The sequence below is a fragment of the Scyliorhinus canicula genome, chromosome 12 (assembly GCF_902713615.1).
Source record: "Scyliorhinus canicula chromosome 12, sScyCan1.1, whole genome shotgun sequence".
Classification (NCBI taxonomy): domain Eukaryota; kingdom Metazoa; phylum Chordata; class Chondrichthyes; order Carcharhiniformes; family Scyliorhinidae; genus Scyliorhinus; species Scyliorhinus canicula.
In genome coordinates, this window is record NC_052157.1 from 12,014,883 (window position 1) to 12,037,162 (window position 22,280).

Below are 22,280 nucleotides of genomic sequence, written 5' to 3' on the forward strand. Positions count from 1 at the left end.
GCCCAATTTACTTTCGTTTTTGACGGATTTCAAATTGGACATTGCCTGATCTCAACTTCTCACATTCTCTGTACCGTTTTAATAAGGAACAGGTGCTCCAAGCTGTCCTTTCGCAGCTTCTTCTCCACCCGGTGAGGCCAAGTTTAAAGAGGCAGCTACACGAGCCTGCCCCAAACTAGGCAACGGTCCGCACTGGCAGTCCAGACACCTCAAATTACCCTGGGAAGACGTTTGAAGTATCAAGGTGCAGTACTTGTGCCTTCCAGCAGATGGAGTATTGTATTCATTCAACAACAAATTTTCAGGCTGGGACATGAGTTTAGAGCATTGAGCTATTGGAATACTCGTGAGGGCTTACCTATCAGGGCAGGACTGGCTAGCTGCGTCGCTTTCCTTTTGTAAAAAAAAGAAGGGTCACCTAATAGAGGTCTATAAATTCTGAAAGATTTTGAGAGAGTGGAGACACAGAGCATGTTTCCTCTGGTGACCAGAGGCCCCCCAAGAAATCCAACAGGGAACTCAGGAGAATGTTAAATAGCCAGAGAGTGCTGAGAATGTGGACCTCGCTACACCAGGGGCGGTTGAAGTGAGGGAACAGGTTCAGATGAGGAAAGATGAGAGGAGGCTCGAACGGAACAGAATCACCGGCCTGGAGGGCAGGAATAATTCAGCTGGTTCTGTATCTCACGTGGCATGGCCAGAGAATTCAGCCGAGTTAGTAAATGCACCGTTTCACAGCGAGCGCGGAGACAATCCAGCATAGGAGAGTGCAAAATGCTTCAAATGGAAGAGGTTCAGCGGGATTCTCCATCGGCGGAGTCCTCCGCTCCGCCGGCAGCGCAACCACGCCCGCGGGTTTCCCGACGGCTCGGGGGAGGAGGGGGGGGGCACAATGGGGAACCCCATTGTGCCGGCTGCGGGAACGGAGGATCCCGCTGCCGGCCGGGGCGCGCCGTGCCGGAATCGCGGCTGGCAAACAGGAAAATCCCACCCGTTAAGTTTAAACAGAGTTACCCTTGGTGTGGGAGGTCCTGTCGCTGACAGAAGATGCCTGAGATGGTTAAATGTGTTGTTTGCCAGGATTGACATTCTCCTCCCATTTCCTGAGAAGCACAAAACACACACACACACACACATTTTCAGGCTCTCTCTCACACACAACATATACACACACACTCACACATATATAGATACACAAACACACACACACACATACATATATACTCACACAACCACACACAAACAAGTCTTTAAAAAAGGATCTAATAACTTGCAATCAATGAGAGAATTCAGTGCTACACTGGTCAGACTGAAGGATCACAGGTGCCCCACCCTCTTCTGCCACCAAGATCCATGTTTAGCTGGCTGAAATCACCCAGGACGACAGTAGATTCATTGCAATTGTCCCAAATCCCTGAGCTAAGGACAGATGGGGTGGGGAGGTGGATAAGTAGCTGGGCAAGATTCCCGTTCCAGATCGCCACCCAGTGGCTCCTGGAGAATCTGTGAGACTGCAGAGAGGAGGAAAGGATGGGATCGACCGCGACACCCTCACCATCTTGGGGTGACAGGTCAATCAGACCAAAACCTGTGGGACTGCAATTTAGTAAATAGCCCGGAGAAAACGGAGGTTGGGGAGAAAAATAAAATAATGCAGTGCAGTTTTGTGATACTCATTCACCAGCAGATACCATTCCTTGTTCGTGTGACATAGGAAAAGCAACGTTCCTCTTCCTAATCTGGCAATGGTGTTTTATTCACTAAAATCGATTCTCAAATCGATTCACTATCTCCACTTTCTTTCCCTGTTTGAGGAAAAGTTCCCACGTTATGTCCACGAGTTTAAAAAGTTCCATAGCCGCCTTGGCATCTTCAACGGATGAGTGTCCTCTGTAGCTGTCCTGTTAAAGAAAAGAAGGAGTGAACCGTCAGGAGATGCCCAAGGATAAAGTACGTATGGCTCACCCATCCCGCTGCCCGGGAACCTGGCCAACTTCAGCCGCATTGGAAAATAATCATAATCTTTATTCTTGTCACAAGTAGGCTCACATTAACACTGCAGTTAAGTTACTGTGAAAAGCCCCTAGTCGCCACAGTCTGGCACCTGTTCAGGTACACAGTGGGAGAATTCAGAATGTCCAATTCACCTAACAAGCACGTCTTTCGGAACTTGTGAGAGGAAACGGGAGTGCCCGGAGGAAACTCACGCAGACACGGGGCGAACGTGCAGACTCCCGCACAGACAGTGACCCAATCCAGGAATTGAACCCGGGTCCCTGGCGCTGTGAAGCAACGGTGCTAACCACTGTGCTACCGTGCTGCCCCCCCCCCTGGCAGGAAGGGACATAAAATCTCACCCAGCGTTTATCTTACTTGGCTGTGGGGGCGGCACGATGGCGCGGTGGTTAGCACTGCTGCCTAAGGCGCTGAGGACCCGGGTTTGATCCCGGCCCTGGGTCACTGTGTGGTGTTTGCACATTCTCCGCGTGTCTGCATGGCTCTCACCCCAACAAGCCAAAGACGTGAAAGGTAGGTGGATTGGCCACGCTAAATTGCCCCTTAATTGGAAAGAAAATTGGGTACTCTTAATTTTAAAAAAAATCTTACGTGGCTGTGCTTGATGAGGTAGTACTGGGAGAGAGATTTACTCTGTGTCTATTCTCCACTGAAGGGTTGGTAGCACAGTGGTAATGTCACTGGACTAGCAATCTAGGCTCTCGGGAGATAGATTCAAATCTTGAATTGAAAACTTGTCTCAATAACTGTGAGCCCAAAACGTATCATCGATTGTTGTTAAAAACCCATCTGATGGGGATCCTAGACAGAATAGTCTCTAGGAGGGAAGAAGGGGAGAGTAGAGTCTCGGGTATTTATAAGGTGCTCATGAGGGAGGGAGGGTCCCAGACAGAGGAACTGAAACTTAAATGGGAGGAGGAGCTAGGCGGGGAAATTGAGGATGGGCTGTGGGCAGAGGCCCTGAGTAGGGTAAATTCGACCGCGACATGTGCTAGGCTCGGGCTGATTCAATTTAAGGTCGTTCACCGGGCCCATATGACGGTGGCTCGGATGAGCAAATTCTTCGGGATAGAGGACAAATGCGCTAGGTGCGCGGGAGGACCAGCGAACCACATTCACATGTTTTGGGCATGCCCTAAGCTGAGGGGGTACTGGGAGGGTTTTGCGGGGGTCATGTCCCGGGTGCTAAAAACAAGGGCGGTGATGATTCCAGGGGTGGCAATTTTGGGGGTTTCGGAAGACCCGGGCGTCCAGGGGGAGAAAGAGGCCGATGTTTTGGCCTTTGCTTCCCTGATAGCCCGGCGACGAATACTATTGGCGTGGAGGGACTCAAAGCCCCCGAAGACTGAGTGGTGGCTTGCGGACATGTCGAGTTTCCTGGGTATGAAAAAAATTAAGTTCGCCTTGAGGGGATCTGTGCAGGGGTTCGCCCGGAGGTGGCAACCATTTATTGACTTCTTTGCGGGAGAGTGAGCGTCAGCAGGGGGTGGGGGGGGGGGGGGGGGGGGGGGGGGGGGGGGGGGTAGCGTAGAGTAGGAGGGAAAATATGGCGGGTAGTACCGGTGGGAGAGGAGCGGGCTTGTGCAATATGTTACGATGGAAGTATTGAAAGTACGTGGATGTTTGCACATTTTTGCCTTTTTTGCTTTCTTTCTGATGATGTCTGTAACTGTTTATAAAGCCAAAAACTACCTCAATAAAATTGTTTATTAAAAAAAAAACCCATCTGGTTCACCAATGTCCTTTGGGGAAAGAAATCTGCCGTCCTTACCTGGTCTGGCCTACATGTGACTCCAGACCCACGGCAATATGGTTGACTCTCTACTGCCCCTCGGAAGTGACCTAGCAAGCCACTCAGTTCGAGGGCAATTAGGGATGGGCAATAATGCCCACATCCCATGAAAACATAAATATAACTTCTGGCAAAGATTCCAACAGAAATGTTTGCTAATTTTATTTTAGATGCTGACTGACCAATAATGCGTCTTCACTATATTTTGTCGCTATTTCAAAATATCGAGCCTCTTTTTATCTTTTCTTTTAAACCCTTCCGCAATTTACATACTAAAGAATCGATGTGAATCTTCAGAGAGCAATTCCAGCATAAATGTGTGCAGAGTGATTAACCATTCCTAACTCGCATACAATCCATTAAAGTAGCTATGTACATAATTATATATATATATATTCGTACCAGTGGAAAGAGAGTGAACAGAAAGAACGAGACAGAGAGATGAAGAGAGAAAGGATGAGAGGAGAGAGATGAGAAGGTGAGCAAGAGAAATCAAGAGGAGATCTTGAGAGATAAAAGGTGAGAGAGAGGAGAAAGGGAGTGATAAAGGCGAGAATAAGAGAGAGAGAGATTCCAAGAATGAGAGAGGAGAGAGAGCAAGACAGAGAAAGGGAGAGTGTCAAGCTGTTGGCAGAATGCTGGTGTAGAATTTACTCTCTAGACATGGCTCAGAGCATTCCATGAGGAAAAGGTAAAATACAAATTTGCTCTTTTATTAATGAGGAACCCAGGGTAACGACTAAGGCTTCCTTTCACAAAACACAAGTAGGCATTAGAATAGGAAGTTAGTGGTTTGTTGAAATGAAGCAACACCAGGTTTGGGTAGGAGGAAGGGACAGATCTAGGGAGTTTTATGATTCTAGGAACAGGAGTTTATGATTCCAGGAATGGGTGAGCTAACGTAGAATGAAATGAAAATCGCTTATTGTCACAAGTAGGCTTCAAATTAAGTTACTGTGAAAAGCCCCTAGTCGCCACATTCCGGCACCTGTTCGGGGAGGCTGGTACGGGAATTGAATCGTGCTGCTGGCCTGCCTTGGTCTGCTTTCAAAGCCAGCGATTTAGTCCTGTGCTAAACCAGCCCCGACAAGACAGTACAGTGGCTTAGAGAATTTGAAGCAAACAGAATTTAAAAAATCAGAGGAAGGTTGTTCAGTGTATCCGAGTGTCTGTCACACAAAGCCCATTTACCTGTATCCTTTTCCCCAGTAACATCTGGCAGAGGGCTTTTAATGAGGCCCGCCTGTCAGTCTTCAGGTTTGCCTTTACGATCAGTAACTTGCACGACGATGTGTCCCGTATGGAATAATCTGAGATGTCAGTTTTCAGGCATCGAAAGTCCGATCTAGGATCATGGCCCACGACAATTTTCCCTTGTATAATCTTCAAAATCTGAAAGGAATTGTTCAACAGTTCATTAGACGAATGTGCATTTATACAACCACAGGTCAGCTCAAAGCTTTTCATAACCAATGATGTATGTTCAAATTATCGTCACTGTTGCCATGTATGCAGTTGCGATAGCCGATTTGCACACAGCAGGTGTAAATGACTGATTAATCCTTTTGATCGGGGTTGATCAGGGTCCCCTGTTTGCCTGGGCTTCAGGAGACCCCCAGTTGTGACGAAGGGGCCTCAATCTGTAATGTTATATCCCCGTTTCTCTTACCACCGGTGCTGCTTGACCTGCTGAGTGGCTTATGGGAACATTCGAACTGGAGGAGGCCATTCAGCCCCTCGAACCTGTTGTCATGGCTGAGAGATATCTGAACTCCGTTTATGCGCCATCATTCTGTAACCCTTGCCACCTCAGCCTAACAAAAATCTATCGATCGCAGTTTTGAAATTGCCAAGTGACAACATCAACCGCTTTACTGGGGGGATAGAGATTGACATTTCTACGAACGTTTGATGTGAAGAAGTGTCTCCCTGAAAACCATGGCCTATTTGTCCTGGATATCCTGACCAGAGGAAATAGATTTCTTCGAACTGGCTTGGTCATATAGACAGAGGGTAGCAGTGGAAGGATGTTTTTACGAATGGAGGTCTGTAACTAGTGGTGTTCCGCAGGAATCAGTTCTGGGACCTCTGCTGTTTGTAATATATATAAATTACTTGGAAGAAAACGTAACGGGTCTGATCGGCAAGTTTGCAGATGATTCTAAGATGGCAGGAGTTGCGGATAGTGATGAAGATTGTCAGAGAATACAACAGGATATGCTGTATCCAATTCTGGTCACCACACTACCAGAAGGACGTGGAGGCTTTGGAGAGAGTACAGAAAAGGTTCACCAGGATGTTGCCTGGTATGGAGCGTATTAGCTTTGAGGAGAGATTGAATAAACTGGGATTGTTCTCCCTAGAGAGATGGAGGCTGAGGGGCGACCTGATAGAAGTTTATAAAATTGAGGGGTATAGATAGGGTGAACAGTTGGAGGCTTTTTCCCAGGGCGGAAATGACAATTAAAAGGGAGCACAAGTTCAAGGTGAGGGGGGAAAGGTTCAGTGGAGATGTGCGAGGGAAGTTTTTTTACACAGAGGATGGTGGTGGTCTGGAATGCACTGCCAAGTGAGATGGTTGAGGCAGATACATTAGCGACCTTTAAGGCTTATCTGGATAGACACATGAACAGATGGGGTATACAACGATATAGGCAGTTGGTTTAGATAGGACACGTGATCAGCACAGGCTTGTAGGGCCGAAGAGCCTGTTCCTGTGCTGTATTGTTCTTTGTTCTAACTGTCAATTCTTTTCACCATCCCAATCATCTAACCTATTTTTCCAGCTTTACTTGTTTTTTTTTTGATGGTGGATGATTTATTGTTCTTCTGTAGATATTGTTCAGAATCTTTTATGCCCATCCGAAGAGGCAGATTGTTGGTGGAGCGAGGGGTACACTTGGGAAGAGCTCAGTTTAGTATCTCAACTTGTGTCAATGAAAGTGGACATCAAGCTGTTGGCTGGTCATAAAGATCAAACTGCCCATTCAGTCCAACGTGTCCATGTTGACACTTACCCCCCACCTGCTCTTCATCAACCCCATCAGAAGATTGTTCTATTATTTTCTCCACCTTGTGTTTATCCAGTTTCACCTAAAAGGTGTCGGTACTTTTAACATCGTCCACCTCCCTGGGGAGCACGTTCCACATTCTCACCTCTCTCTGAATTCCCTATTGGATTTATTGGTGTCTTATGACCCCCTAGTTCTGTTCGTACCCACAAGTGAGAACATTTTCCCAACATTTACCCTATCAAGCCCTTCCATAATCTTAAAAAACATTACATCAAGACACCCCTCAGTCTTCCCTTTACTGAAAAAAAGCAATCTTAGCCTCTTCAGTCTTTTCTGATGGGCAAAATTTCTCATTGCATGTTATTAAGTCTGTTTTTCCGTAATCTCTGGTCCCTCTATAAAAGAATCATAGAATTTACAGTACAGAAGGAGGCCATTGGGCCCATCGAGTCTGCCCCAGACCCTGGAAAGAGCACCCTACCTAAGCCCACGCCTCTCCCTATCCCTGTAACCCAGCAACCCCGTCTATCTTTGTGGACACAAAGCAGCAATTTAGCATGGCCAATCCACCTAACCTGCACATCTTTGGACTGTGGGAGGAAACTGGAGCACCCGGAGGAAACCCACGCAGACACGGGGAGAAAATGCAAACTCCACACAGACAGTCACCCGAGGCCGGAATGCCTCCAATTTGAGTTTTTCTGTTAGTTTGCAAACTGTCTGTGGACACCAAAGTTCTATCACCTCATCAGTCACCGAATCTCATTTTCCCATTCATCCCAAAAAAGAGTATGGAACTCCTCCATCTGATGTTTTCTTACAAGCTACGGTGATGAATGTAGGAAATTTTTAGATATATTGAATGTGTCTGTTGCAGTAATGTTATTAAAATATCTTAAGTTAAGGCATCGAGATTATCTGTTAAAGCTGTGATTAATGGGTTAACAGCAAGGCAGGCTGTGATGTCACTTGTGGGAGGGACTGGGTCTGGTTTCAGTTTTGTTTTCAGGCCTGCCCTGGATCTGTTTTCAGTTCCATTTTCCGAGTTCTGCTCTGGGTTCTGAGGAAAGGGGTTGTGTTTCTCAGACTGACTTCTGATGGCTTCTCTCCAAGGACTTTTGTGAATAAATCTGTAAGCCACTAAGTGTTAACTTCATTCATAAGTGGCATTTGACCTGTGTGTGGATTTTGCTTCATTGAAATTTTAGAAGTAGACATAAAGTAAGCTCTTTGACCTTCTTTTAAAAAAATAACTGATTAACCGTTAATTGAAGAGCTTTTTTATCACTTGGATGTTGATGAGGTCAATGCAGTGTTTATAATAAAGTTTGCTTCAATACAAAAAAATCCCTATTTGTCAATGAAATCGCGTCTGGGGGTGAAGTATCCTTTCCTCACAATTAACAAATTGAAAAATTGTGTGGGGTTCTCATCCAGCTTCCGAATATAAATTGGGGGTCTGCTCTGTTACCGTAACACTACAGGCTTTCAAAACCAACACTAGGAGTAGTCACCCAACTCATTATTTCTGATTTCACCCCCTGCTCTATTTAACCTGGGTGATGAGCCACAAACTCCATTGAAACTCCATCATTTTTCCAAATATTAAATTCCCATAGAACTGTAAATTCCATTTTCCTTCCCTCCGCTTTTCCAATAACTTTCTCCCCTCCTCTCCTGAAGGTGCCATATCACTAGAATCATAAAGTACAGAAGGGCAAAGTCTCAGTCCATCGTGACGGTGCCTTTTGGGTGTATAATTTAACTGGAGTTGGTCACGTGCCATTGTGCATCCCATTGGCTAGTGATCGCTGGTAAGCTTGGTCAGTATGTCTTGGCAGATCACAGAGCGTGGGATGATGTGGTTATCATGGTCAAGCTCAAACCTGACCTCCGCACACCGATGCCTGCTGTATGTCTAGAAAGGCCCACAAATAAGCAATCAGAAGCAGAAGTCCTCATGTTCTGAGGTCTGGCTGTTGAACCCGTCCTAGAGCCGAGAGATGAACGCCGGGGCCCTGCTAGCCCCCTGGAAAATGGAGAATCACTTTCAAAGAAGAAGTCTGGAGTGATTCTCACCCATTTTCCAGCGGGCGTGGGGACCGCTCAAGGTGTTCGCTCCGCTAGAGTTTGACAGGATGCACCGGGCTTCCCGACAGAAGCCAAAGTCAAACCAGCCACCGCACGCAGTAATCATGCGGTTTCACAACTACCAGAGGAAGGTGTGAGTCCTGGTGTGGGCCAAGAAGTGTTGGAATATCGACTGGGAGGGAAATATTGTGCGCATGTACCAGGACATGGCGAGGCGGAGGGCAGCCTTTAATAGGGTGAAGGCTGTGTTGTATGACAAGGGTGTGGGGTTCGGAGTGGTGTATCAGCGAACCTGACAATCACGTTGGGTTGAAAGGACCATTGTTTTGACTCGCTGGAGCAGGCCAAGGCCTTTGTCAAGGGGCAAGGAATGGAAATGGTTTGAGGAGGGATGGTGGGCTTCTTTTCTTTCCTTTTGGTACAGGTTGAGCTGGGGCAATTGTAAATATTGTGGGTTATGTTTGTTGTTCTCCTTGTGGCCTTGTCGTGCGTTCTGGACGACAGGTGGGGTTCTTTGTTTTTTTTCTTTCTCTTTTTTTAAATAAATTTCCAACAAAGGCAATTTAGCGTGGCCAATCGGGGTGAGACCCATGCAGACACAGGGGAGAATGTGCAAACTCCACACGGACAGTGACCCGGGGCTGGGATCGAACACGGGTCCTCGGCGCCTGGAGGCTGTTCCTTAATTTCTCTTTAGGTGATTAGGTCCACGGGGGATGGTAGAAAGAGGGGTTTTTTGGTATAATAATTGGAAGGAAGGATCAACATGGTGTTATGTTGGGACTTGAACATGGGAGATGGGGTCATGGCAGTGGGGTGGGGGAGGAGTGGATCACAGACCTTTATTCTGGTTGTTTTTGGGGTTGGACCTTGGGGTGGCAGACATTACTAGTGCTAGGAGTTAAGCTAGTTAACGGATGTGGTGTGGGGGGTGGAGCTGTGACTTGTTGGCCCAGTTAGTCGATGGGTCTAGAGAGTGTTATTGGGAGGGGGTTAGTGGAGGCGGCAGATAATCTGCCAACTTGGGGGGAGGAGGCGGGGCAGTTTTTCTTTGCCTCACCCTTGGGGGTTTAATGCACATGTGAACACGGAGGCCATGGAGGGGCGACAGAAACTGCTGAATCAGATCTGATGTATGGATCTCAGGTTTGCGAGTGACCCAAGCCCAGAACTTTGGGCGTGCAATCTGACTTGATGTCCACAGACATGGCCGTGCGGCCACGAAGGAGGGCAAAAGGGGCAGTAAACGAATATGGGGAGAAGACGAATCGGCTCTTGGCTCATGAACTGAGGTCACCGGAGACAGACAGGGAAATTGTTCAGGTTAGAGATCAGGAGGGTAGGCCCCGGAGAAGGTGTATGGGGTGTTCAGGGCCTTCTACGAGGAGTTATATAGGTCAGAGCTGCCAGGATAATGAATAAGGGATAGTAATATTTTGGGGGGATCTGGAGTTTCCCCAACATAGGGGGAGGAGCTGCAGGAGGAGTTGGAATACCCGCTAGGTTTTGAGGAAATCTGGTTAGCGCTGAACAGATGCAGGCAGGAAAAGCATCGGGGCCGGGTGGGTTCCCGGTGGAGTTTTATAAAATGTTTGTGGATCAGTTGGGCCCTTTATTGTTGGGCATGTTCAGAGACTCCTTTGAGCGTGGTGCCCTCCCAGGGACATTGGATCACGCCTCCATCTCGCTCCTCCTGAAGAAGGACCAAGGACCCCACGGAGTGTGGGTCGTACCGTCCGATTTCCATGCTGCACGTAGATCTCATATTGCTGGCCAAGGTGTTGGCATTAAGACTAGAGCCGTGCCTTCCGGAGGTGGTAGGGGAATATCAGAGGGGATTCATGATGGCACGGAGGCTGTCAGCAAATGTGCACCAGTTGCTTAATGTGGTGCTTACCCCTGCAGACGGTCCGGTTCTGGAGGTCATTGTATCTCTGGATGCAGAGAAGGTGTTTGACTGGATGGAGGGGGAGTACATACCTGTTTATGGTATTGGAAAAATTTGGGTTGGGTCTGGGGTTTGTGCCCTGAATGCAGATATTGTATGCAGCTCTGTTTGCTAGTGTCTGTATTAACAGTGTGGCCAATGACCAAGGGTTTTCGGGCTGCATCAGGGTACGAGGCAGGGGCGTCCGATGTCTCCTTTGCTGTTTGCTGCCTGTGGTGATATGATTTGCATAGCTGTCTGCCATTGGGGCAGAACACCGGCTTACCATTGGCCCTGGTCGGTCATGTGCCTCTCGACCGATTGGTTGAGACCAGTCATGTGACAGCTCTCCAATTGGTCGAGAGGCTGAGTTAACCACGCCTCCTTGCCGAGGTATAAATAGTCAAACGCCCGGCGGTCGTCCATTTTATTGTAGACAACCGCAGGGCTAAGTTCTAGTTTATTAAAGCCTAACTTTTGTAAAGCAACTCGTCTCTCGTGCAATTGATGGCTCATCACTGCCTCATTGGCGTTGAGGGCCTCGAAGGAATGGAATGGGATTGTTAGGGTATTGTTATTTGCCGAAGATTTGCTATTATACGTTAAGGACCTGGAAGGATCTGTTGGGAGTATTATGGGGATTCTGTGACGCTTTGGGACTCTCTTGGGCTACAAGCTGAACATAGGGAAGAGCGAATACTTTGTGATGGGGCACTGGGGTGAGAACTGGATTAAAGGGATTGTCATTTCTATTGGCAGGGAGATTGGGGACGGCTTCAGAGTCTGAATTACATGAGCTTGGTGGGGAAGATCAAGGCGGACCTGCAGAGGTGGGATTGTCTCCCATTATCACTGGCAGGTCGAGTCCAGTCAGTTAAGGTGAATATTTTGCCGAGATTCCCATTTTTAATACAGTGCCTCCCGGTGATTCTGCCCAAGTCATTTTTCCGAGAGGTGGACTGACTTATTACTGGGTTTATTTGGGTAGGCAAGGTCCCGAGGACTTGGAGGGCAGGTGCTTCAGAGGCCAAAACAGGCAGAGAGCCTGGCGTTGCCAAATTTGTTGTACTATTATTGGACAGTCAACGCGGAGGAGATGCTGGGTGGTGTGGGATCTGGGAGCACTTTTGGGCTGGACGGAGTCGGAATCAGTCAGGAGGACAAGCCTGGGGGCAATGGTAACAGCGCCACTTCCGGTGGTGCTGGCGAAATCCTCCACAAATCCGGTGGTGGGGGCCAGGCTAAAAATCTGGAGGCAACTCCGCCAACAATTGCCAGCTTCACAGCTGGCTCCAATTTGTGCTAACCACCTATTCGAGCCGGCAAAGCTGGATGGCACATTTGGTGCATGGAAGGGGAGAGGGTTGGTGAAGGTGGGGGATCTATTTTTGGAGGGGTGATTTGCCAGCTTGGAGCAGTTAAAAGGAGAAGGTTGGCTCGTGAACGAGGATGTGTAGGTACCTTCAGGTACAGAGCTGGGTTAAGGGGTTTTTCCCGCTTTTGTAAAAAGTGTTTGTGTCTTTTGTATAAAATGTGAAAAAATTTAATTTCCCAAAACAAATCATGAAATCCCCTCCCTAACAGCACTGTGGGGGTACCTACACCACATAGACTGTGGCGGTTTAAAAAGGCAGCTCACCACCACATTCTCAAGGGACAATTAGAGATGGGCAATAAATACTTGCCTAGCCAGCGACGCCCGTATCCCGTAAAAGAGAAAACACATATTTGCCGTAAATTGTTTTGCCCCATCAAACTTTACGTGAAATAATGGTCAAAGAACCTTGACGAGAAGGCTGGACCTTGGATGTGAAGAATCCACTCAAATGGACTGTTCTGCTCCCCTCCCCCAAGCCTTTGACCTTGCTCACTTCACTTGTTGAACAAATTATTAGAGCTCAGTTTATTGATATAAACTTTCAGTAAGGTTTTCCCCACTCCAAACTTTTTCTTTTCTCCCATACAAGATATGCTCAAAAAATGGATGGGCTAATGGGGAAAAGAGTGGGGGAAGTGTGACGAACTGGATTGCTCTTGAAATGAGCCCGTGAAGGCTTGATGGGCCAAGCTATTTTTTTTTTTGCAAAAATATACTTTATTCGTAAAATATCTGAAAACAAAAACAGTACAAACATCCCAAAATGGGCATCACACAAAGTGCAATAATAGTCAGGTTCTCTACATACATCATGTTGCACTCTTGAGGCACTTCAATACAGTCAAAGAAACATTACAGACATTTAAAAATGGTCATTCCAAATGGTACAAAGATATTTAAGTTGTCTAAGTCAGCTTTGACAGAGTCACCAGACTCGAAACGTTAGCTCTTTTCTCTCCCTACAGATGCTGCCAGACCTGCTGAGATTTTCCAGCATTGTCCCTTTCCTTTCAGATTCCAGCATCCGCAGTAATTTGCTTTTATTTAAGTTGTCTACCTAGATCAAAAGCACTATGAGGTGCTTCAATACAATTGTGATACATATAATATTTACTGTGTACATTCAATGCAAGTCATGCTGCTTGATGGGGGGGGGGTTCTACACAATTCCCAGATGCTCAGCTTACTATTACTCGATGGGCTGAATGTTCTCCTTCTGTGCTGCCCATGGGTCTATTAGAAGTCTCAAAGCTCAATTTGTCTCCCTCCCCCTTCCTCCGCACCCTCTCTAAAGTCAGGATTTCGTCAGTCATCTGGGATAATGACCAGAAATGGCTCCACATGTCCAAAATTACCCTCCGGGACCCAAATACTACTCCGCTCCCCAAAGGTTATCTGCATTTCTCAGGTTTACGCATCTTTCACCTAAGTCTGTTTTTCCACCTCAACAAGCAGGTGGGCGGCATGGTGGCAGAGTGGTTTAGCACTGTTGCTGCACAGCTCCAGGGACCCGGGTTCAAATCCCGCCTTGGGTCACTGTCTGTGTGGAGTTTGTACGTTGTTCTCCCCTTGTCTGCATGGGTTTCCTCCGGATGCTCCGGTTTCCTCCCACAGTCCAAAGATGTGCAAATTAGCTGGATTGGCCATGCTAAATTGACCTTCAGTGTCCAAAAGGTTAGGTGGGGGGTGGTCACTGGGTTTCGGGGATAGGATGAAGGTGTGGGCTTAAGTGGGGTGCTCTTTCCAAGGGACCGGTGCACACTCGATGGGCTGAATGACCTCCTTCTGCGGCATAAATTCTATGATTTTACAATTGTGTGCCATTTTACTCAATATATTGGGGAGTTGAGACCCCCCCCCCCCCCACAAGGAGCCATAAGTTTCGGGTTCCAAGTTACCAGTTGTTTGTTGTCATCAGCTTCAACCTGTGCCTTTCCCTCAAACCCAATTCAAATCTATTTCCTTCTAGGAAAACGAAAGGGTATAACGAGTCTCAGAACATCACCAGATGCCTGCCAGGGTCTGGCCTCCGCGCCTGGGGAATGTGAAAGTGAAACTTCCCCTCTCGCGTCTCAGGGGTTTATGTAAACAAAAGGGAAAACATTCCTATTTTCTATCGCCTTTGGTGGGAGTGTCAGTGAGCGGTTCCCTGTAATCGCCCTGGAGATGCAATGGGCATATTGGCTTCTGTCCCCATTACTTTTATCCCCCCTCCCCGTGCTCCCCTCCCATCACTTTGAGACAATAAAATCTGCCTCGCCAGCCCATCTGTCCTGGATCCTCTCTGGGTGTGAGGATCAGTTCTGTGTCACCAGAATGTTTTGAATAAGTCTTGCCTTCTCTTCCCCCCCCCCCCCCTCCCATGCAGCAATTTATTCCAGCTTCAAACCCGGAAGCTTCCGAAACCCAAACATCAGTGTTAACGTGGCTACAATTCCCCAAGTTTCCTCTTTTCTAAGAATGTCAGCAAAACTGGTGTGTGAGTGAGTCTTGGCTGGCTCTTCCAATAATAGGGGTTCCCCAGATGCTCACCTATCCGGGAGTGATTTCCCTGGAAGGAAGGAGAAGCTACTGGGCAAGTCTGGTTTGCAGAGTCACATCATCCAGACAAGTGAACCGGTTTCAATGAAGCTGCAAAAACAACACACACACACACACACACACACAAATTGCAGCTTACCTCCTCCCTGGCGATACGATAAGGCAGCGCAGTGTCCATGTCTAACGGGCGAATCCCGCTCACTCGGGTCCTGAAATCAGTTATCGTCCCATCCGGCTTAATAAATTTGTCATAGATCACTGACCCGCTGTAGTCCACAATGCTACAACTGGCCAGGGCACTCTCACAGCCATTGGGGCCGAGTCCCACCATCTCACAGTCAATGGCAACGTACTTGGTCGGGTCTACCATCTTTCCAGCTCCTCTCTCGCTTTCCCCCACCGCCCCCCGCAATCAACAGCGGCCAACTCAGAGTGAGTGAAACAGCAACGTTTTCCTTCCTCTTTTATACACTTCCTCATCCAGCTACTGGAGTTCGCTGGCGCCACCTTCGTACCAAGTACCTGCCTGCAACCACAGGGCAAAAATTAGAGACAGAAAACACACACAAACAGAAACGCAATTTCAACAAGAGCTGGCTTCCTGCTCTCTTGTGTGATACCAGTAAGAAGTCTTACAACATCTTTGTTTGCACTGGAGTCCTGAACTTGGTGCATTTGAGTGCTGTAGTGAGAGTTTGGTGACTGAGGGAGTGCTGAACTTGGAGCATTTGAGTGTTATAGTGAGAGTTTGGTGACTGAGGGAGTGCTGAACTTGGTGCATTTGAGTGTTATACAGTAGTGAGAGTTTGGTGACTGAGGGAGTTAGGTGAGGAGGGAGCAAGGTCCTTTCATTTCATTTCCACAAAGAGCGAGAAGGGAGCCAGAAGTTTACAGAGTGCAACTGACTGGGAGCAGAGTCGGAGGTCCAGTTGGTCTACAGGGCAGCTATTTTCTGTAAAGTAAGAGGGGATGGAGGCTAGGGCAGTTGCATGCTTCTGTAGGATGTGGGTGGTGAGGGATACCACCGGTGTCCCCGCTGACTATACCTGCGGGAAGTGCACCCAACTCCAGCTCCTCAGAGACCGTGTTAGGGAACTGGAGCTGGAGCTGGATGAACTTCGGATCATCCGGGAGAAGAGTTAAAGGGAGGTAGCCACACCCAAGGTACTGGACAAGAGTAGTTGGGTTACAGTCAGGGGAAAGAAAACGAACAGGCAGACAGTGCAGGGATCCCTCGTGGCCGTTCCCCTTCAAAACAAGTATACCATTTAGAATGCTGTTGGGGGGGATGACCTACCGGGGGAAGGCCCTAGCGGCCAGGTCTCTGGCACTGAGTCTGGCTCTGGTGCTCAGAAGGGAAGGGGGGAGAATAGAAAAGCAATAGTAATGGGCGATTCAATGGTTAGGGGAATAGATAGGAAATTATGTGGTCACGAGCGAGACTCCCGGAAGGTATGTTGCCTCCCAGGTGCCAGGGATGTCTCGGATCGTGTCTTCAGGATCCTGAAGGGGGAGGGTGAGCAGCCAGAAGTTGTGGTGTACATTGGTACCAACGACGCAGGTAGGGAAAGGGGTGTGGTGGTAATAAACAAGTTTAGGGAGTTAGGCTGGAAGTTAAAGGCCAGGACAGGCAGAGTTGTCATCTCTGGTTTGTTGCCGGTGCCACGTGATAGCGAGGCTAGGAATAGGGAGAGAGCGCAGTTGAACACGTGGCTGCAGGAATGGCGTAGGAGGGAGGGCTTCAGGTATTTGGATAATTGGAGTGCATTCTGGGGAAGGTGGGACCTGTACAAGCAGGACGGGTTGCATCTGAACCAGAGGTGCACCAATATCCTGCGAGGGAGGTTTTCTAGTACTCTTCGGGAGGGTTTAAACTAATTTGGCAGGGGAATGGGAACCGGATTTGTAGTCCAGCAACTAAGGAAGCCGATATTCGGGACGCCAAAGCATGTAGTGATGCAGTGGGGAAGGTAACACTGACAAAGGAGAGTACTTGCAGGCAAGGGGATGGGTTGAAGTGTGTATACTTCAACACACGAAGCATCAGGAATAAGGTGGGTGAACTTAAGGCATGGATCGGTAATTGGGACTACGATGTGGTGGCCATCACGGAAACTTGGATAGAAGAGGGGCAGAAATAGTTGTTGGAGGTCCCTGGTTATAGATGTTTCAACAAGATTAGCGAGGATGGTAAAAGAGGTGGTGGGGTGGCATTGTTAATTAGAGATAGTATAACAGCTGCAGAAAGGCAGTTCGAGGAGGATCTGCCTACTGAGGTAGTATGGGTTGAATTCAGAAATAGGAAAGGAGCAGTCACCTTGTTGGGAGTTTTCTATAGGCCCCCCAATAGCAGCAGAGATGTGGAGGAACAGATTGGGAAACAGATTTTGGAAAGGTGCAGAAGTCACAGGGTAGTAGTCATGGGTGACTTCAACTTCCCAAATATGGGCAGCACGGTGGTGCAGTGGTTAGCATTGCTGCCTATGGCGCTGAGGACCTGGGTTCGAATCCCGGCCCTGGGTCACTGTCCGTGTGGAGTTTGCACATTCTCCCCGTATCTGCGTGGGTTTCACCCCCACAACCCAAAGATGTGCAGGGTAGGTGGATTGGCCACGCTAAATTGCCCCTTAATTGGAAAAAATAATTGGGTACTCTAAATTTAAAAAAAACTTCCCAAACATTGAGTGGAAACTCTTTAGATCAAATAGTTTGGATGGGGTGGTGTTTGTGCAGTGTGTTCAGGAGCTTTTCTAACACAGTATGTAGATTGTCCGACCAGAGGGGAGGCCATATTGGATTTGGTACTTGGTAATGAACCAGGGCAACTGATAGATTTGTAAGTTGAGGAGCATTTTGGAGATAGTGACCACAATTCTGTGACTTTCACTTTAGTAATGGAGAGGGATAGGTGTGTGCAACAGGCAAGGTTTACAATTGGCGGAAAGGTAAATACAATGCTGACAGACAGGAATTGAATTGCGTAAGTTGGGAACATAGGCTGTCAGGGAAGGACACAAGTGAAATGTAGAACTTGTTCAAGGAACAGGTACTACGTGTCTTTGATATGTATGTCCCTGTCAGGCAGGGAAGAGATGGTCAAGTGAGGGAACCATGGTTGACAAGAGAGGTTGACTGTCTTGTTAAGAGGAAGAAGGAGACTTATGTAAGGCTGAGGAAACAAGGTTCAGACAGGGCGCTGGAGGGATACAAGATAGCCAGGAGGGAACTGAAGAAAGGGATTAGGAGAGCTAGGAGAGGGCATGAAAAATATTTGGCGTGTAGGATCAAGGAAAACCCCAAGGCCTTTTACACATATGTGAGAAATATGAGAATGACTAGAGCGAGGGTAGGTCCGATCAAGGACAGTAGCGGGAGATTGTGTATTGAGTCTGAAGAGTTAGGAGAGGTCTTGAACGAGTACTTTTCTTCAGTATTTACAAACGAGAGGGGCCATCTTGTTGGAGAGGACAGTGTGAAACAGACTGATAAGCTCGAGGAGATACTTGTCAGGAAGGAAGGTGTGTTGGGTGTTTTGAAAAACTTGAGGAAAGACAAGTCCCCCGGGCCTGACGAGATATATCCAAGGATTCTATGGGAAGCAAGAAATGAAATTGCAGAGCCGTTGGCAATGATCTTTTCATCCTCACTGTCAACAGGGGTGGTACCAGGGGATTGGAGAGTGGCGAATGTTGTGCCCCTGTTCAAAAAAGGGAATAGGGATAACCCTGGGAATTACAGGCCAGTTAGTCTTACTTCGGTGGTAGGCAAATGGAAAGGGTACTGAGGGATAGGATTTCTGAGCATCAGGAAAGACACTGCTTGATTAGGGATAGTCAGCACGGATTTGTGAGGGGTAGGTCTTGCCTTACAAGTCTTATTGACTTATTTGAGGAGGTGACCAAGCATGTGGATGAAGGTAAAGCAGTGGATGTAGTGTACATGGATTTTAGTAAGGCATTTGATAAGGTTCCCCATGGTAGGCTTATGCAGAAAGTAAGGAGGCATGGGATAGTAGGTAATTTGGCCAGTTGGATAACAAACTGGCTAACCAATAGAAGTCAGAGAGAGTGGTGGTGGTTGGCAAATATTCAGCCTGGAGCCCAGTTACCAGTGGCGTACCGCAGGGATCAGTTCTGGGTCCTCTGCTGTTTGTGATTTTCATTAATGACTTGGATGAGGGAGTTGAAGGGTGGGTCAGTAAATTTGCAGATGATATGAAGATTGGTGGAGTTGTGGATAGTGAGGAGGGCTGTTGCCGGCTGCAAAGAGACATGGGTAGGATGCAGAGCTGGGCTGAGAAGTGGCAGATGGAGTTTAACCCTGACAAGTGTGAGGTTGTCCATTTTCGAAGGACAAATATGAATGCGGAATGCAGGGTTAACGGTAGAGTTCTTGGCAATGTAGAGGAGCAGAGAGATCTTGGGGTCTATGTTCATAGATCTTTGAAAGTTGCCACTCAAGTGGATAGAGCTGTGAAGAAGGCCTATGGTGTGCTAGTGTTCATTAGCAGAGGGATTGAATTTAAGAGCCATGAGGTGATGATGCAGCTGTACAAAACCTTGGTCAGGCCACATTTGGAGTACTGTGTGCAGTTCTGGTCACCTCACTTTCAGAAGGATGTGGAAGCTTTGGAAAAGATGCAAAGGAGATTTACCAGGATGTTGCCTGGAATGGAGAGGTTTTACGAGGAAAGGTTGAGGGTGCTAGGCCTTTTCTCATTAGAACGGAGAAGGATGAGGGGTGACTTGATAGAGGTTTATAAGATGATATGGGGAATAGATAGAGTAGACAGTCAGAGACTTTTTCTCCAGGTGGAACAAACCATCACAAGGGGACATAAATTTAAGGTGAATATTGGAAGATATAGGGGTGATGTCAGAGGTAGGTTCTTTATCCAGAGAGTAGTGGGGGCATGGAATGCACTGCCTGTGGAGGTAGTTGAGTCAGAAACATTAGGGACCTTCAAGCGGCTATTGGATAGGTACATGGATTATGGTAGAATAATGGAGTGTAGATTAATTTGTTCTTAAGGGCAGCACGGTAGCATTGTGGATAGCGCAATTGCTTCACAGCTCCAGCATCCCAGGTTCGATTCGCGGCTTGGGTCACTGTCTGTGCGGAGTCTGCACATCCTTCCCGTGTGCGCGTGGGTTCCCTCCAGGTGCTCCGTTTTGCTCCCACAGTCCAAAGATGTGCAGGTTGGGTGGATTGGCCACGATAAATTGCCCTTAGATTATCATAGAATTTTGGACACTATGATTAACCTAGGACAAAAGTTCGGCACAACATCGTGGGCTGAAGGGCCTGTTCTGTGCTGTATTTCTCTATGTTCTATGTTAACACCAGGTTAAAGTCCAACTGGTTTGTTTCAAACACTAGCTTTCGGAGCACTGCTCCTTCCTCAGGTGAATGAAGAGGTTTGTTCCAGAAACATATATATAGACAAAGTCAAAGATACCAGACAATGCTTAGGATCCGAGCATTTGCAGGTAATTGAATCTTTACAGATGCAGAGATAGGGGTAACCCCAGGTTAAAGAGGTGTGAATTGTCTCGAGCCAGGACAGTTGGTAGGATTTTGCAAGCCCAGGCCAGATGGTGGAGGATGAATGTAATGCAACATGAATCCCAGGTTCCGGTTGAGGCCGCACTCATGTGTGCGGAACTTGGCCATAGGTTTTTGCTCAGCGATTCTGCGTTGTCGCTTACCCAGAGATTAGAGGCTGAATGCCCTTGACTGTTGAAGTGTTCCCCGACTGGAAGGGAACATTCCTGCCTGGTGATTGTCATGCAATGTCCGTTTATTCATTGTCACAGCGTCTGCATGGTCTCGCCAATGTACTTCGGGACATCCTTTCCTGCAGCGTATGAGGTTGACAACGTTGGCCGAGTCACACGTACCTGGTGGGTGGTGTTCTCACGTGTAACGGTGGTATCCATGTCGATGATCTGGCACGTTTTGCAGAGATTGCCATGGCAGGGTTGTGTGGAGTCGTGGTCACTGTTCTGAAGGCTGGGTAGTTTGCTGCAAACAATGGATTGTTTGAGGTTGCGCAGTTGTTTGAAGGCAAGTAGTGGGGGTGTGGGGATGACCTTGGCAAGATGTTTATCTTCATCGATGATGTGTTGAAGGCTGCGAAGATGTCGTAGTTGCCGATGTTAGGCTTGCAAAATCCTACCAATTTGCCTGGCTTGAGACAATTCACACCTCTAACCTGGGATTACCCTTCTCTCTGGATCTGTAAACACTTAATTACCTGCAAATGCTCGCATTCAAAGCATCATCATAGTGTATCATAGAATTTACAGTGCAGAAGGAGGCCATTCAGCCCATCGAGTCTGCACCGGCTCTTGGAAAGAGCAAGCCAAGGTCAACAACTCCACCCTATCCCCATAACCCTGTAACCCCACCCAACACTAAGGGCAATTTTGGACACTAAGGGCAATTTATCATGGCCAATCCACCTAACCTGCACATCTTTGGACTGTGGGAGGAAACCGGAGCACCCGGAGGAAACCCACGCACACACGGGGAGGATGTGCAGACTCCGCACAGACAGTGACCCAAGCCGGAATCGAACCTGGGACCCTGGAGCTGTGAAGCGATTGTGCTATCCACAATGCTACATTGTCTATATGTATGTTCCTGGACATACCTCTTCATTCACCTGAGGAAGGAGCAGTGCTCCGAAAGCTGGTGATTTGAAACAAACCTGTTGGACTTTAACCTGGTGTTGTAAGACTTCTTACTGTGCCCACCCCAGTCCAACGCCGGCATCTCCACATCATGCTCTCTGTGTGACAGGGCAATTACACTGGAGCAACAGCAAGTGTCCAGGTCCAGCCACACCTCCAGAGCACCCTTGGCTACACTCTTTTGTTTGCATGTTGTTGCGATGCCACAAATCAGGCACACAGAATTCCAGCGCAAGAAAATGTTTTGCTAATTTTTTTTCAATGCACAATTTAGTCTGGGGGGGGGGGGCATTACAATCTTACCCCAGGAAACTGATCCCCCAAACTGACCTCACAGGCACTCGCCTCTAACACAGTCATTGAGAGTCATTGGAGCCAGCCAGCATTATATTTTTATTGTCACAATAAACTGCAGTATTGTGTGCAGTTCTGGTCACCTCCTTATAGGGAGGACGTGGAAGCATTGGGAAGGTTGCAAAGGAGATTTATCAGGATGCTGCCTGGATTGGAGGGTAGGTCTTATGAGGAAAGGTTGAGGGAGCTAGGGCTTTTCTCTTTGGAGTGAAGGAGGAGAGAGGTGACTTAATTGAGGTGTACAAGATGATGAGAGGGATAGATAGAGTGGATGTTCAGTGACTTTTTCCTCAGGTGGATGTGGCTGTCACAAGGGGGCATAACTATAAGGTTCATGGTGGAAGATATAGGAGGGATGTCAGAGGTAGGTTCTTTACTCAGAGAGTGGTTGGGGCGTGGAACGCACTCCCAGCTATGGTAGTGGAGTCGGACACTTTTGGAACTTTCAAGCGGTTATTGGATAGACATATGG

The 22,280-nt window shown here is 47.8% G+C and overlaps 1 protein-coding gene across 1 annotated transcript in view; it reads right to left on the bottom strand.

The window, feature by feature from the left end:
• Nucleotides 1-1,662: 1,662 nt before the first annotated feature.
• The window catches only part of LOC119974175 (interferon-stimulated gene 20 kDa protein-like), a 32,705-nt gene continuing 12,087 nt past the window's right edge, over nucleotides 1,663-22,280 (bottom strand). The window contains exons 2-4 of the mRNA XM_038812881.1: nucleotides 14,899-15,285; nucleotides 5,000-5,200; nucleotides 1,663-1,901 (exon numbers count right to left, since the gene is read on the bottom strand). Coding sequence (XP_038668809.1) covers nucleotides 1,761-1,901; nucleotides 5,000-5,200; nucleotides 14,899-15,129 — 573 coding nt within the window. The 5' untranslated portion in view covers nucleotides 15,130-15,285 and the 3' untranslated portion in view covers nucleotides 1,663-1,760. The remainder of the gene's footprint in view (nucleotides 1,902-4,999; nucleotides 5,201-14,898; nucleotides 15,286-22,280) is intronic.